Below are 16,637 nucleotides of genomic sequence, written 5' to 3' on the forward strand. Positions count from 1 at the left end.
CCCTAGTAATCCTACCACCTCAGCCTCCCAGAGTGCTGGGATTACAGGCATGAGCCACTGTGCCTGGCCTTGTTACATACTTGTTGAAAGAGTAAGGAACAAATGTATGTTGTAATAGATAGGGTTTTTTGGTTTCTACTTATAGAAACTTGTTCAGATTTATTATTAAAGTTGAGTTTATTAACATTTATTAAAAATAGAGAAATGAGAGAAGAGTTAAACAGTTGAACCACCTGGGGCTAGGGATCTCAACAGCCAGAGCACATGGACTGAATTCTTGGAATGAATTCTAGTGAATGACTGAGCTCCAGCTGCCTTCTGTCCTTTCATGTGTTACTCAAGATCCAGATTTCTGGAAGAAGAGACCTGGTTGCTTTAGCTTTTGTAAGGGGTGGGGAATGGGGTATTGTGATTGGCAGCCCCACCAGTACCACATGAAATGTGGGAGGGTCAGTTTCCCAAATAAAGATGGTGGCTAAGGAGAGAAATGATGCTGAGTAGAGAAAGCCAACAGTTGTTTATTAGAAATATATAGCATTTGCCCCTTTCACCCTCCCTGCCCCACAGACCCAAATCCTTCTTCATAAAAAAAAAAGAAATATGTAGCATTTACAAAGGACCAGGTACCATGCTACATTATTTATATGGATTATGATATTTGATTATGACATTTAATTCTCACAACTTTGGAAGGTAGGCACTATTATACCCGCTTTACAGAGGAAGAAACAGGTTTTCAGAGGTAGAATAGTTTTTCAGCATTACAAAGCTAAGATGTGGCAGAGCTGAGTATGTTGTATACCTTCTCTTTATCGTGTCCCTTTGAATGATTTTCTGATCCATGTGCCACTTTCGTTTGCTCACAGGAAAGCTTTGTTGTATGTGTTGGCCGGTTCTGAAGTCTTGAAGAAGTTCTGCGCTGAGGAAGACCAAAGCAGCACTTGTTGCCTATTAGGGAATGGACCGTTTGGGTTCCTTTAGCAGTAAGTACAGTGGGAACAAGTCTCAGGTGACTTATTATTAGTATTTTCTTGAGATGGACTTTCCCTCTGTCGCCTAGGCTGGAGTGCAGTGACATGATCTCGGCTCACTGCAACCTCTGCTTCCCGGCTTTAAATGATTCTCCAGCCTCAGCCTCCTGAGAGTAACTGGGACTACAGGCGCACACCACCACACCCAGCTAATTTTTTTTTTTTTTCAGTAGAGATAGGCTTTCACCATGTTGGCCAGGCTGGTCTTGAACTCCCGACCTCAGGTGATCCGCCCACCTCGGGCTCCCAAAGTGCTGGGATTACAGGTGTGAGCCACCACTCCCGGCCTTCAGGTGACTATTAATAGCAAACTGGAGTGGAAGTTGATCAAGGAAGAAAAATAAACAATGAAGTTAGGGAGTAAAGCCCTTTGACTCTGATTCTAAGGGAATTATGAGTATCAAAATAAAATCAACTAATACATATTGATTACCCATATTGAACACATGACACAAACATATGATCCTGGGTCTTAGAAGAAAATGAAGCGGCCAGGCGCCGTGGCTCACGCCTGTAATCCCAGCACTTTGGGAGGCTGAGGCAGGTGGATCACGAGGTCTGGAGATGGAGACCATCCAGGCTAACATGGTGAAACTCCCATCTCTACTAAAAAATAGAAAAAATTAGCTGGGCGTGATGGCAGGCACCTGTAGTCCCAGCTACTTGGGAGGCTGAGGCAGGAGAATGGCATGAACCCAGGAGGCGGAGGTTGCAGTGAGCCGAGATCCTGCCACTGCACTCCAGCTTGGGCGACAGCGCGAGACACCGTCTCAAAAAAAGAAAAAAAAAGAAAGAAAATGAAGCTGAGATGGACCAGGCATATTCTGATTAACCTATAGTTAAACCTAGAAAAGCCATGGGATTTCTGTTTAGATCAGTAACATGTTCAGGCACCTTGATAAGAAATGTGTCAGTGGTAAGGTAAAGGAAATATCACCCCACCTCCCCCTTGGTGTGGAACTTGTTTCTAAGAGTAAACCACAGTAGAATAATGTAGAGAATTATGGAGTACGTGTGAAGTAAATTCAAGTAGCCGTTAACTGTGGATAAAAAAATTAGACTGGCCAGGCGCGGTGGCTCACACCTGTAATCCCAGCACTTTGGGAGTTCGAGGCGGGCAGATCATGAGGTCAGGAGTTTGAGACCAGCCTTGCCAACAAGGTGAAATGCCGTCTGTACTGAAAATTCAAAAATTAACTGGGGGTGGTGGCGGGTGCCTATAACCCCAGCTACTTGGGAGGCTGAGGCAGGAGAATTGCTTGAACCCAGGGGGCAGAGGCTGCAGTAAGCCAAGATCATGCCACTGCACTCCAGCCTGGATGACAAGAGCAAGAATCTGTCGCAAAAAATAAAAAATAAAAACTGTACTGCTCTTTTTCCCTGATTCTGAATATATAAGATTTGGCAGAAATAGAAATTCCATTGTTAGATGTTTGGTAGTATCCCAATGAGAAGAATCAGAAAAGTACTTTTTGGGTGTTTTTCCTCTTCAACAATTCGTGGTTTTTTTCGAGCTGGAGTCTTGCTACATCGCCCAGGCTGGAGTGCAGTGGCATGATCTCGGCTCACTGCAACCTCTGCCTCCTGGGTTCAAGCAATTATCCTGTCTCAGCCTCCCGAGTAGCTGGGAGTACAGGCACCCGCCACCACGCACGGCTAATTTTTGTATTTTTAGTAGAGACAGGGTTTCACCTTGTTGGTCAGACTGGTCTTGAACTCCTGACCTCGGGTGATCCACCAGCCTCAGCCTCCCAAAGTGCTGGGATTACAAGCGTGAGCCACTGCTCCCAGCCTGACAGAACAATTTCTTAAAGAAGCTCTAATTTACTCTTTGGTCACACTCCTAATATAAATTTAGGAGAGAATGGAGTCTTCAGACACATCTAGTTCAACTCTTTCATTTTACATATGGAGAAATCTGAGTGGACTGCTCCAGTGCTGGGAGTGTTTCAGTTTACAGTTACCTTAACTCTGTGTCCAAAATAATTGTTAAACTTCTTTTTGGAAATAATTTCAAACTTAAGTTGCAAGAATAAGAATACAAACAATACCCACATAACTTTTGTTAACCTTTTACTCCATCTGCTTCGTCATTTGCGTGCTCTCTCTCTCTCTCTCTCTCTGTGTATGTTTGTATATATATGCAATTTTTAAATTTTTTTTATTTTTAAGAGATGGGGTCTCACTCTGTCACCCAGGCTGGAGTACAGTGGCACAATCATAGCCCACTGGAGTCTTGAATTCCTGGGCTCAGGCGATGTCCCCACCTTGGCCTCCCAGTGTGTTGGGATTATAGGCGTAAGCCACCATGCCTGGCCCAATCTTTACTATTAAGGTTGCAAAAAGATGATTCCCCCCCACCCGCAAATCTAGTGCTCTCTCCACATTTACTAGTTAGCATTTTTAGTTTTTATTTTAGGTTCTGGGGTACATGTGCAGGGTTGTTATATAGGTAAACTGCTTGTCACAGGGGTTTTGTATACAAATTATTTTGTCACCAAGATAATAAGCATAGCACTTGAGAGGTAGTTTTAGATCCTCTCCCTCCTCCCACAGTTCACCCTCAAGAAGGCACTGGTTTCTCTTCCCCTTTTTGTGTCCATGTGTTCTTGTTTTTTTAGCTACTACTTGTAAGTGAGATCAGAGGGTATTTGATTTTCTCTTCCTGTGTTAGTTTGCATAGGATAATGACCTCCAGCTCCATCCATGTTGCTGCAAAGTATGTGATCTCATTACTTTTTTATGGCTGCATAGTATTCCATGGTGTATATGTACTACATTTTCTTTATCTGTTCACTTTTTTACTTATTATGGACATAGGAATTCCTATTTTTTCAATGATTTATGATTTATTAGCATACATAATTAGCTAGGTTCTTGGATTATTCCAAATTTGGCCACTGGGAGTCCCTTCAAATGGGCTCCTATATCCTTATAGCATACCCTCATCATATTTTTTTCTTTTTAGCATCTCCATCCTTTTTGGCATAACTAAATACTCCAAGTGCATCCTGTACCTCCCCTGCCCTGGAATCAGCCACTTCTCTGAGGAGTCCTGGTGCTTTTACAAGGGAGTCATGTCAGAGACCAAGATCTTTTCATCTACTGGAATATTTTTGCATCTTGGCCCTTTTGGCTGACAGAACTAGGAAATATATGCGTGTTACGTGCTGTATACATATATGCCAGTATACATACACACATACACATTTACATACACATATACTTCTTTTTAGGAAATCAGCAGTTCACATTAATACCTCTAATTCATCATCATAGGCTTTTTTCTTGTCTGCATTAATTCCTTATTCATATGTCTCTTCTCAGTGAGAACCCTGGCTCCCAAAATCAGCACAATTAATTCCATTATCCCCTGCCCTCAACCCCTTGTACTTACCAACTTCATTGTCTTCTGGTTTAATCTGTCCCTTAATCCTTTTAGCAAAGATGAGAGGATTGTTTTTTACTCATTTTTTTCTTTTTCTTTTCTCTTTTCTTTTGAGACAGCGTTTCACTCTTGTCACCCAGGCTGGAGTGCAGTGCTGTGATCCCAGCTTACTGCAACCTCCGCCTCCTGGATTCAGGTGATTCTCCTGCCTCAACCTCCCAAGTAGCTGGGATTACAGGTATCTGCCACCACACCCAGCTAATTTTTGTATTTTTAGTAGAGACGGGGTTTCACCATGTTGGCCAGGCTGGTCTTGAACTCCTGATCTCAGGTGATCCACTTGCCGGGGCCTCCCAAAGTACTGGGATTATAGGCACAAGCCACCACGCCTGGCCTCTAATTTCTTACAGGAAAGATAGCATATTTTATATATATATATATATATATATATATATATATTCTTTTGTACTTTTAAGAAAATTCTTCAATCAGCACCAGGATTGTACTTTTTTTCCCCACTAAATAGTATCTCCTGGAAATACTATATTAGTTGGTAGAGATTGTCCTCATTCTGTTTTTTATAGTTGCGTAATACTTCATTGTGTGGATATATTATTATTCAAATAATTGCTTATACTTGGACCTCTAAGTAGTATTTTGCAATTACATCTAATATTTTAATATATAACCTTGGACATGTATGTTTTTGTGTTATTGGAAATGTATATTCATGGTAAAAAATTCCTAGAAGTGAGATTACTGGGTCAAAAGATAATCCCCCTCTATATGAGTTGTACTATTTTGTATTCCCACCAGTGATATGTTAGAGTGCCCGGGCTGGGCGCGGTGGCTCAGGCCTGTAATCCCAGCGCTTTGGGAGGCTGAGGCGGGTGGATAATGAGGTCAGGAGTTCGAGACTAGCCTGACCAACATGGTGAAGCCTCTACTAAAAATGCAAAAATTAGCTGGGTATGGCAGTGTGTCCCTGTAATCCCAGCTACTCAGGAGGCTGAGGCAGGAGAATCGCTTGAACCTGGGAGGCAGAGGTTGCAGTGAGCCAAGATTGTACCACTGCACTCCAGCCTGGGCGACAAGAGTGAAACTCCTTCTCAAAAAAAAATAAAATAAAATAAGAGTGTCTATTTTCCCACAGCCTGACTAATTATATTGTCAGGCATTGAAACTTTTGCCAATCTGATGGGTGAGAAATTATATGTCAGGGTAGTTCTAATTTTTATCTTATGAATAAAGCTGAACACTTTTTCATAAGGCCATTTTGTGTCTTTTTTCCCAAGTTATCTTTGTGTCTTTTGCAGCAGGATCTTTGGTCTTTTATTCTCCCTCTAAATTTTTTTTTTTTCAAACGGAGTTTCGCTCTTGTCGCCCAGGCTGGAGTACAATGGTGCGATCTCGGCTCACTGCAACCTCTGTCTCCCGGATTCAAGCGATTCTCCTGCCTCAGCATCCCTAGTAGCTGGGATTACAGGCACACGCTGCCATGCCCAGCTAATTTTTGTATTTTTAGTAGAGATGGGGTTTCCTTCATGTTGGCCGGGCTGGTCTTGAACTCCCAACCTCAGGTGATCTGCCCACCTTGGCCTCCCTCTTAATTTTTAAAAGTTGTTTGTATACTAGGGATTTCAGTGCTTTTTTTCTAATATGTTTACAAATGTTGCCTTACAGTATACTTACTTTTTTACTTTCCTTATGGTGTTTTTGCCAAAAAAGTTTTTTGTTTTGTTTTTATTAATGTAGTCAAGTTAATTAACCCTTTATTGCCCCCTGGATTTTGAAAAAGCCTCTCTTGGCCACGCATGGTGGCTCACACCTGTTGTAATCCCAGTACTTTGGGAGGCCAAGGCAGGCGGATCATGAGGTCAAGAGATCTAGACCATCCTGGCCAACATGGTGAAACGCCGTCTCTACTGAAAACACAAAAATTAGTTGGGCGTGGTGGTGCCCGCCTATAGTCCCAACTGCTTGAGAGGCTGAGGCAGGAGAATCTCTTGAACCCGGGAGGCAGAGGTTGCAGTGAGCCGAGATCACACCACTGCACTCCAACCTGCCAGCCTTGCGACAGAACGAGAGTCCGCCTCAAAAAAAAAAAAAAACCAAAAAAAAACTCTCGTTTCCTGTTACCTCAGTGAAAAAAATAGATAAATAAAAAGCCTTTCTCTTAGGTTTTAAAAAATTTTGAAATACCTTTTGAAGGACAGTTGGGCTCTGTGTATCAAAAACCTAAAAAATGCTCAGTAACTGTACACTCAACAATTTTAGGAAAATATATACCCTGTGGAACAGATGTGAAATGTACATACAAGAGACCGGGCACAGTGGCTCATGACTGTAATCCCAGCACTCTGGGAGGCTGAGGCAGACGGATCTCTAGAGCTCAGTAGTTTGAGACCAGCCTGGCCAACATGGTGAAACCCCGCCTCTACAGAAAATACAAAAATTAGCCGGGTGTGGTGGTGGGTGTAATCCCAGCTACTTTGGAGGCTGAGGCAGGAGAATCACTTGAACTTGGGAGGCGGAGGCTGCAGTGAGCTGAGATCGCGCCACTACACTCCAGCCTAGGAGACAGAGCAAGACTCTGTCTCAAAAAAAAAAAAAAAAAATTAACTGGGCGTGGTGGCATGCACCTGTAGTCCCAGGTACTAGGGAGGCTGAGGTGGGAGGATCACTGAGTCTGGGAGGCAGAGTTTACCATCAGCCAAGTTTACTATTCAGAAGTAAAATACATAGACAATATGTCTACATACATACATGATTTCTTTTTTTTTTTTTTTTATTGAGACAAAGTCTTGCTGTGTTGCCCATGCTAGAGTGCAGTGGCACAATCTCAGCTCACTGCCACCTCTGCCTCCTGGGTTCAAGTGATTCTCATGCTGCAGCCTCCCGAGTAGCTAGGACTACAGGCATGCGTCACCAGGCCCAGACAATTTTTGTATTTTTAGTAGAGATGGGATTTCGCCATGTTGACCAGGCTGGTCTTGAACTTCTGGCCTCAAGCCGTCTACCTGCCTTGGCCTCCCAAAGTGCTGGGATTACAGGCGTGAGCCACCATGCCTGGCATACATAATTTCAAAAAATAAAAATAATAATGCCCTAACTATAATAAAAGAGATAAATACAAGAGAAGTAATTTATAGTAAAACAGTGCAATTTATAATAGCAATATGTATCTCAATATGTTTAGACATGATTATGATAGAAGACATGATTTAAGTACTAGATACTTGTACCTGTATGTTGCATCACTGTGCATATACAAATGCAGAATGATTCAAGTGTGTCATGTTGGTGACTAAGAAACACCACAAGCTAGAATAACCAAACGTTCTGAACAAAACAAAATACGTTCTCCTCTAGAGTTATATACAATTGCCTTTCTGGAAATTTCAGTGCATGTTAAAACTGCCGAAAATACTTTGCTTTATGTATAACATGGAATTAGGTTCTAGGTCATATGAGGTTTTTCATTTACTTGAATGGTGGGACATTTGAAAGTTGCACAGGACACACAAAAAAGTCAGTTTTTATTAGAATGTATTGAGCATTGTAGGATATCTAGAATCCCTGTTTTAGGGGCCTGCAGAATGCCAGCGGGGCTCTCTAGTCATTGTGGCAATGAAAAGTTACCTCCTCAGATTTCCAAATGTCTCCCTAGAGGGGAGTTGAGTAAAATTAGGTTATATAATGTAATTGATACAATGGAATGTTATTTATCCATTAGAAAGAACAAGGAAGGTCAATGTGTGTTGTCGTGAAAAGATGTCCACAATATATTGTAAAGTGAAAAAACAGGCTACAAAACATGACGTATGATATTCCACTTTTTTTTCTTTTTTGAGATGGAGTTTCGCTCTTGTCACCCAGGCTGGAGTGCAGTGGTGTGATCTCGGCTCACTGCAACCTCAGCCTCCTGGGTTCAAGTGATTCTCCTGCCTCAGCCTCCTGAGTAGCTGGGATTACAGGCACGCACCATCACATCCAGCTAATTTTTGTATTTTTAGTAGAGGTAGGGTTCACCATGTTCGCCAGGCTGGTCTTGAACTCCTAACCTCGGGTGATCCACCCAGCTCAGCCTCCCAAAGTGCTGGGATTAGAGGTGTGGGCCACCGTGCCTGGCTATTTTTTCTTTTTATTATTTTTGGTAGAGGCAGCATCTTGCCGTATTGCCCAGGGTGGCCTTGAACTCCTAAGCTCAAGCAATCATCCTGCCTTTTCCTCCCAAAGTGCTGGGGTTACAGGCGTGACCCCCTGAGCCCAACCTCTACTTTTGTTGAATATTTGTACTATATTATATAGAAGAAAAGTTGGAAAAATATTTTTCAAAATGCTAATTGTGGATGACATACTTTACAGTTTTATTGTTTGGAATGTTAAGAACTATAAATTGGATTACTTTTACAAAGTAATTCCTTTTTTTTTTTTCTTTTCGAGACAGGGTCTAGCTTTCTTACCCAGGCTGGAGTGCAGTGGCGTGCTCATGGCTCACTGCAGCCTCGACCTCCTCAGCTCAAGTGATCCTCCTACCTCAGGCCTCCATATAGCTGGGACCACCAAGCGTGCACCGCTGCACCTGCCTAATTTTGTGTATTTTTTTTTTTTGTAGAGACGGGGTTTCACCATGTTCCCCAGGCTGGTCTCGAACTCCTGAGCTCAAGTGATCTACCCACCTTGGTCTCCCAAAATGCTGGAATTACATGCATGAGCCACCATGCCCCGCCCAGTAATTGCTTCTTGACATAAGGATTTAAAAAATCACTTTGGGCCTGCAATTCTAGCACTTTGGGAGGCTAAGCCAGGTGGATTGTGTGAATCCAGGAGTTCAAGGCCAGCCTGGGCAACATGGGGAAACCCCCCCCCTACTAAAAATACAGAATTTAGCTGGGCATAGTGCACATACATGTAATCCTAGCTACTTGGGAGGCTGAGGCATGAGAATTGCTTGAACGTGGGAGACTGAGGTTTCAGTGACCTGAGATCAAGCCATTGCACTGCAGCCTGGGTAACCAGAGTGAGACACTGTCTCAACAAAACAATAAATAAAGACCACTTTTCAGGAGTTCGAGACCAGCCTGGCCAATATGGTGAAACCCCGTCTCTACTAAAAGTATAAAAAATTAGCCCGGCGTGGTGGTGTGCGCCTGTAGTCCCAGCTGCTCGGGAGGCTGAGGGAGAAGAATCACCTGAATCCAGGAGGCAGAGGTTGCAGTGAGCCAAGGTCATGCCACTGCACTCCAACCTGGGCGACAGAGCGAGACTCCATCTCAAAAAAAACAAAAAAAACACTTTGCTCAATGGCTGATGCCTTTTTTAAAAATAGGAAGTTGGAGGCAAGAGAGAAGCAAGCTTATTAACAGGAAGTGAGGAAGAGGGTAGCTTGGTAGAAGCTGGCATCTATCACTTAATATAAAACAATTTTTGGCACGGCGTAGTGGCTCACTCCTGTAATCACAGTACTTTGGGAGGCTGGGGCAGGAGGATCACTTGAGGCTGGGAGTTTGAGACCAGCCTGAGCAACATAGCAAGATTTGTTCTTCTGTATTAAAATTTAAAATGGGGGCAATGGAGTAGCTGCAGTTTCATATATTGAATTGAAAGCTACTGCTAGGAGTACATTTTTTTTCTTTTGTCATTTTCTTCTGTGTCTTTTTTTTTTTTTTTTTTTTTGAGATAGAGTTTCGCTCTTGTCACCCAGGCTGGAGTGCAATGGCGCAGTCTCAGCTTACTGCAGTCTCTACCTCGCGGATTCAAGCGATTCTCCTGCCTCAGCCTCCTGAGTAGCTGAGATTACAGGCGCCTGCTACCTGGCTAATTTTTGTATTTTTAGTGGAGATGGGGTTTTGCCATGCTGGTCAGGTTAGTCTTGAACTCCTGAGCTAAAGTGATCCACCCCCTCAGCTTCCCAAAGTGCTGGGATTACAGGTTTGAGCCATCATGCCCACCCTCTATATCTTCTTAAAAACAAATAAAGAGAACAGTGATCATCACTTGGAAGAGGGAAAGGTACCTTGAAGAATGTTTCTTGGACTTTAGGGAGGCAATTACTGTTACAGAATGTGAGAAATCCTGTTCCAGGCTGAACAAATTAAATTCCTTCATCTACCTTCAAAGCCTTTCTTCTCTTAGAGTCTTGTGATTGATCATAGAGAACAATTTGGTAGGTTGCCATGACTCTAGAGGCCAAGTTTGGGTCAACCAAGGACACATATATCTGCATTTTTATGATTTTTGAGAGTTTGGATTGTACTCCTTGTCTTAATAGTTTGGAGACATACCACTGTCATTGGAGTAGAAGATCTACTGTGTTATGTACTTACCATGGGAAAAAGGGAGGAAGCTTTCTGGGTTTAAATTCCCACTCAGAACCAGGTGCAGTGGCTCACACCTATAATTCCACCACTTTGGGAAGCTGAAGCAGGAGGACTTCTTAAAACCAGCGTGGGCAACATAGTGAGACCCTGTCTCTACAAAAATTAAAAATTGAGCCAGGCGCGATGGTACAAGTCTGTACCTCTTCTTGGGAGGCTGAGGTGGGAGGATCACCTGAGCCTGGGGAGATTGAAGCCACAGTGAGCCGTGATCACGCCACTGCACTCCAGCCTGGGCGACAGTCCAAGATCCTGTCTCAAGAAGACCCTGTCTCAAGAAAAAAAAAATCCGAACTCAAATATAAAATAGTATATTCCAAGACGTGTTTAGAGGAGACGTATTTAGACACTACCTGAGTGTGGTGGCTCATACCTGTAATCCCAACACTTTAGGAAGCTGAGGCAGCTCAAATTCCTACGATTGTTTGAGCCCAGGAATTCAAGACCAGCCCAGGCAACATAGTGAAACTCTGTCTCTATAGAAAATACATTTTAAACAATTACCCAGGTGTGGTGGCTTGTGCCTGTAGTCCCTGCTAGTTAGGAGGCTGAGGTGGGAGGCTCACTTGAGCCTGGGAGGTTGAGGCTACATTGAGGCATGATCGTGCAACCACACTTCAGCCTAGGTGACAGAGTGAGACCCTATCTCAAAAAAATAAAATTAAAGGAGTTGTCTCTTTTTTGCCCCAACTTTTTGTTATGAAAAATTTTTAACTTAAATAGAAAAGTCAAAAGAACAGTACAGTGATGATGTTTTTTTTTTTAATTTTTAAATTTTGTTTGGAGACGAAGTCTGTCTCTGTCGCCGACACTGGAGTGCAGTGGCGCAATCTCGGATCACTGCAACCTCCGCCTCCCGGGTTCAAGCAGTTCTCCTGCCTTAGGCGCCTGCGTAGCTGGGACTACAGGTGCACACCACCATGCTTGGCTAAATTTTTTTTTTTTTGAGACGGAGTCTCACTCTGTTGCCCAGGCTGTAGTGCAGTAGCGCAATCTTGGCTCACTGCAACCTCTGTCTCCTGGGTTCAAACGATTCTTCTGCCTCAGCCTCCTGAGTAGCTGAAATTACAGGTGTGTATCGCCACACCCAGCTAATTTTTGTATTTTTAGTAGAGATGGGGTTTCACCATCGTCTTGAACTCCTCATCTCAGTATCCACCCACCTCGGCCTCCCAAAGTGCTGGGATTGCAGGCAGGAGCCACCGCGCCTGGCCAATTTTTTTGTATTTTCAGTAGAGACAGGGTTTCACTGTGTTGTCCAGGCTGGTCTCAAACTCCCAAGCTCAGGTAATCTGCCTGCCTCAGCCTCCCAAAGTGCTAGGATTACAGGCGTGAGCCTCCGTGCCCAGCCGATGATGATGATGATGATGATGATGATGATGATTGTTATTTGAGACAAGTTCTAGCTCTGCCGCCCAGTCTGGAGTGCAGTGGCACAATCTTGGCTCACGGCAACCTTTGCCTTCCGGGTTCAAGTGATTCTTGTGCCTCAACTTCCCAAGTAGCTGGGATTATAAGCTGTGCCCCCATCCCTGGCTATTTGTATTTTTAGTAGAGACAGGGTTTCGCCATGTTGGCAAGGCTGGTCTCAAACTTCTGGCCTCAGGTAATGCACCAGCCTTGACCTCCCAAAGTGCTGGAAATACAGGGTAAGCTAACGTGGCCAGTCTACAGTGATTATTTATATGCTTGCTACCTAGATTCAGCAATTGTTAACATTTTGTCAGATTTTCTTTATATTGTATGTGTAGGTATGTGTCCATTTTATGCTCCTGGAAAAATAAGTTTGGGATATTATGAAACTTCCAGTTAAAAATGTGTTCGTGACTGGGCGTGGTAGCTCATACCTGTAATCCCAGAGCTTTGAGAGGCCGAGGCAGGAACATTCTTTGAACCCAAAAGTTCAAGACCAGCCTGGGCAACGTGGTGAGACGTCGCCTCTACAAAAAATTAACCAAGTGTGGTGGCATGTGTCTGTAGTCCTAACTACTTGGGAGGCTGAGGTAGGAGGATCCCTTGAGCCCAGGAGTTTCAGGTTACAGTGAGCTATTGTCAAGCCACTGCACTCCAGCCTGGGTGGCAGAGCAAGACCTTGTCTCTAAAAATGTATAAATAAATAAACAAATATATGCTTGTAAATTTCTCTGCAGATAGGGCCCATATCTATGTAAATGCTGTGTGAAAAGGAACAGTGCTGCCCTGAGATTAAAAGGAGCATAATTTTTGCTTTTTTTTAATTTGTAATGAGCTCATCTTGTCCCCATGAACTTTTCAACTCAACTCACTACTTGTGTGGTCATTTGGGGATTTTCACCTTTTTGCACTTAAGATAACCATAAAGTGTTCTGAAATGTGCATTTGTTTTCTCTTTGTTCTAGATGATCCCTCTGATAAGCCACCTTGCCGAGGCTGCTCCTCCTACCTCATGGAGCCTTATATCAAGTGTGCTGAATGTGGGCCACCTCCTTTTTTCCTCTGCTTGCAGGTAACTCACTAATGCTGGCCTACTCCTAGCCTAGTTTTATGCTCTTTTTTATGATGTAATATTTCAGAGATTACTGTCAACTGCTAAGGAGATCTATATCTTATTAAATCTGCTCCTTCCGATTTTTTTTTTTTTTGACGGAGTCTCACTCTGTCGCCCAGGCTGGAGTGCAGTGGTGTGATCTCTGCTCACTGCAATCTCTGCCTCTTAGGTTCAAGCAATTCTCCTGCTTCAGCCTCCTGAGTAGGGATTACAGGCACACACCATTACGCCCAGCTGATTTTCAGTAGAGATGGGGTTTCACTGTGTTGGTCAGGGTGGTTTCGAACTCCTGACCTCGTGATCCACCCACCTCAGCCTCCCAAAGTTCTGGGATTACAGACGTGAACCACTACTCCCGGCCCCAATTTTTCATTATACGTTTTACCAGTGAAAGTTGAGAAACAGAGCAGTTAGATGAGACAGACTGTTGATTAGTCCACATCTGTGTTTAAACCTAATACTTGGCCAGGCACAGTGGCTCATGCCTTAGTCCTAGCACTTTTGGAGGCCAAGGCAGGCAGATCACCCTAGGTCAAGGGTTCGAGACCAGCCTGGCCAACATGGTGAAGTCCCGTCTCTACAAAAATAATAAAAAATTAGCTGGGCATGATGGCAGGTGCCTGTAATCCCATCTACTTAGGAGGCTAAGGCAGGAGAATCTTTTTTTTTTTTTGAGATGAAGTCTTGCTCTGTCACCAGGCTGGAGTGCAGTGGCACAATCTCGGCTCACTGCAACCTCTGCCTCCCAGGTTCAAGTGATTCTCCTGCCTCAGCCTCCTGAGTAGCTGGGACTACAGGCGTGTGCCACCATGCCCAGCTAATTTTTTATATTTTTAGCAGAGACGGGGTTTCACCATGTTGGCCAGGATGGTCTTGATCTCTTGACCTCATGATCTGCCCGCCTCGGCCTTGCAAAGTGCTGGGATTACAGGCCTGAGCCACCGTGCCCGGCCAAGGAGAATCTCTTGAACCTGGGAGGCGGAGGTTGCAGTGAGCCGAGATCGCCCATTGCACTCCAGCCTGGGCAACAGAGCAAGACTCTGTCTCAAAAAATAAACAAATGAACAAACAAAACCCTAATAGTTAACACTATTTTGTTGTTGTTGTTGTTGTTTTGTTGAGAAGGAGTTTCGCTCTTGTTTCCCAGGCTGGATGCAATAGTGTGATCTTGGCTTACCGCAACCTCCGCTTCCTGGGTTCAAGCGACTCTTCTGCCTCAGCCTCCCGAGTAGCTGGAATTACAGGCATGCGCCACCACACCCGGCTAATTTTGTATTTTTAGTAGAGACGGGGTTTCTCCATGTTGGTCAGGCTGGTCTGGAACTCCAGACCTCAGGTGATCTGCCTGCCTTGGTCTCCCAAAGTGCTGGGATTACGGGCGTGAGCCACCATACCTGGCTGTTTTTTGTTTTTTTTTTCTTTTCCGCTACAGAGTCTCACTCTGTCACCCAGGCTGGAGTGCAGTGGCGTGATCTCGGTTCACTGCACGCTCTGCCTCCCGGGTTAAAGGGATTCTCTTGCCTCAACCTCCCGAGTAGCTGGGGTTACAAGTGTATGCCACTATTCCCAGCTAATTTTTTATATTTTTGGTAGAGATGGGGTTTTATCACGTTGGCCAGGCTGGTCTCGAACTCCTGACCTCAAGTGATCCTCCTGCTTCAGCCCCCAAAGTGCTGGGATTACAGGCATGCGCTACCACGCCCAGCCACAACACTGTTTTTTTTTAAGTTAAAGTATTGAAATTATAGGAAACAGAACTGGAAGATTATTCCTTTTGATGACACTATTTATTGTTTTGTTGAAGACTGATCTCTGTACAGATGACAAGGAAAGAAACAATTTTTGTGGGTGATAATGGTAGTAGTAATACTAATTATAAGTACTTAACTCTGTACCAGGAACCACTATGAGTACTTTACATGAATTAACCCTTAAATCATCACTATAATCCTATGAAGTACCTGTGATTAGTATCCCTATTTTATAGATGAAGAAATTTAGGGTAAGAGAGTTTAAGTAACTTGTTCAAGGTCACACAGCAAATACCATATTTTATCAGATCTAAGACACCATTGATTATAAGAAGCACCTCGATTTCAGAAATGTTAAAATGTAAAAATGGCTGATGAAAGTTGTGATGTACTTTCGATAAGATGAATCTTGATTTCAGAGAGTTTTTTAATTTTTTCGAGACAGGGTTTCACTGTGTCCCCTAGGCTGGAGTGCAGTGGCACGATCATGGTTCAGTGCCACCTCTATTGTCCAGGCTTAAGTGATCCTTCCACCTCAGCTTCCCAAGTATCTGGGATTACATGCTTGTGCCACTATGCCCAGCTAATTTTTTTTTTTTTCCTGTGGAGAAAGGGTCTCGCCATGTTGCTCAGGCTGGTCTGGAACTCTTGAGCTCAAGCAGTCCTGTCGCCTCAGCCTCCCAGAATGCTAGGATTACTCCTGGCCTACTTTAGGGACTTTTTATTTTTCTTTAAAAAGAATTAAAGAATTTTTTTTTTTTTTTAGAGATGGGGTCTTGCTCTGCTGCTCAGCCTGGAGTACAGTGGTGTAGTCATAGCTCACTGCAACCTCTACCTCCTGGGTTCAATGATCCTGCTCCCTCAGCCTTCCCTGAGTAACTAGGACTATGGGCACAAGCCACAATGCCCAGCCCAGAGTTTAAAATATGAAAAAATATTTATCTTAGAATGGCTGAAATACAGTTACAGAGCCAGGATTCAAATTTAGGCTGTATGATTGTGATTCCAGAGCGTATGCTCTTCTCAAAAGAGTTGTTTTAGGAAAAACTCTTTTTTTCAGACTTGTTTTTTCTCTGTGAGTGCCCCTGAAAAGCTGTGATCATGATTCCACCATTCTGTTGGAGCTGCAGACAAGATTAAATGAATCCTTAAAAACTTGTTGGCCGAGCTCTGTGGCTCACGCCTGTAATCCCAGCACTTTGGGAAGCCAAGGCAGGTGGATCACAAGATCAGGAGTTTGAGGCCAGCCTGGCCAAGACGGTGAAATTCCGTCTCTACTAAAAATACGAAAATTAGCTGAGTGTGGTGCCGGGTCCCTGTAATCCCAGCTACTCAAGAGGCTGAAGCAGGAGAATCGCTTGAACCTGAGAGGCGGAGATTGCAGTGAGCCGAGATTGCGCCACTCTAGCCTGGATGATAGAGCAAGACGCTGTCTCAAAAAAAAAAAAAACTTGACAAGAAGTGGTATGGTGGTCCACACCTATATTCTTAGCACTTTGGGAGACTGAGGTACGAGGATCACTCGAGCCTAGGAGTTCAAGGCTACAGTGAGCTATGATG

At 43.8% G+C, this 16,637-nt stretch overlaps 1 protein-coding gene across 4 annotated transcripts in view; it reads left to right on the plus strand.

Annotated features, from left to right (window-relative positions):
* TADA2A (transcriptional adaptor 2A) overlaps positions 1-16,637 on the plus strand; it is a 76,880-nt gene that overhangs the window by 3,837 nt on the left and 56,406 nt on the right. For all 4 annotated transcript variants that reach the window (XM_033183821.1, XM_033183822.1, XM_033183818.1 and 1 more), the window contains exons 2-3: positions 867-983; positions 13,178-13,284. In XM_033183821.1, coding sequence (XP_033039712.1) covers positions 959-983; positions 13,178-13,284 — 132 coding nt within the window. In that variant the 5' untranslated portion in view covers positions 867-958. The remainder of the gene's footprint in view (positions 1-866; positions 984-13,177; positions 13,285-16,637) is intronic.

The sequence above is a fragment of the Trachypithecus francoisi genome, unplaced genomic scaffold, assembly GCF_009764315.1.
Source record: "Trachypithecus francoisi isolate TF-2019V2 unplaced genomic scaffold, Tfra_2.0 Lachesis_group20, whole genome shotgun sequence".
NCBI lineage: Eukaryota > Metazoa > Chordata > Mammalia > Primates > Cercopithecidae > Trachypithecus > Trachypithecus francoisi.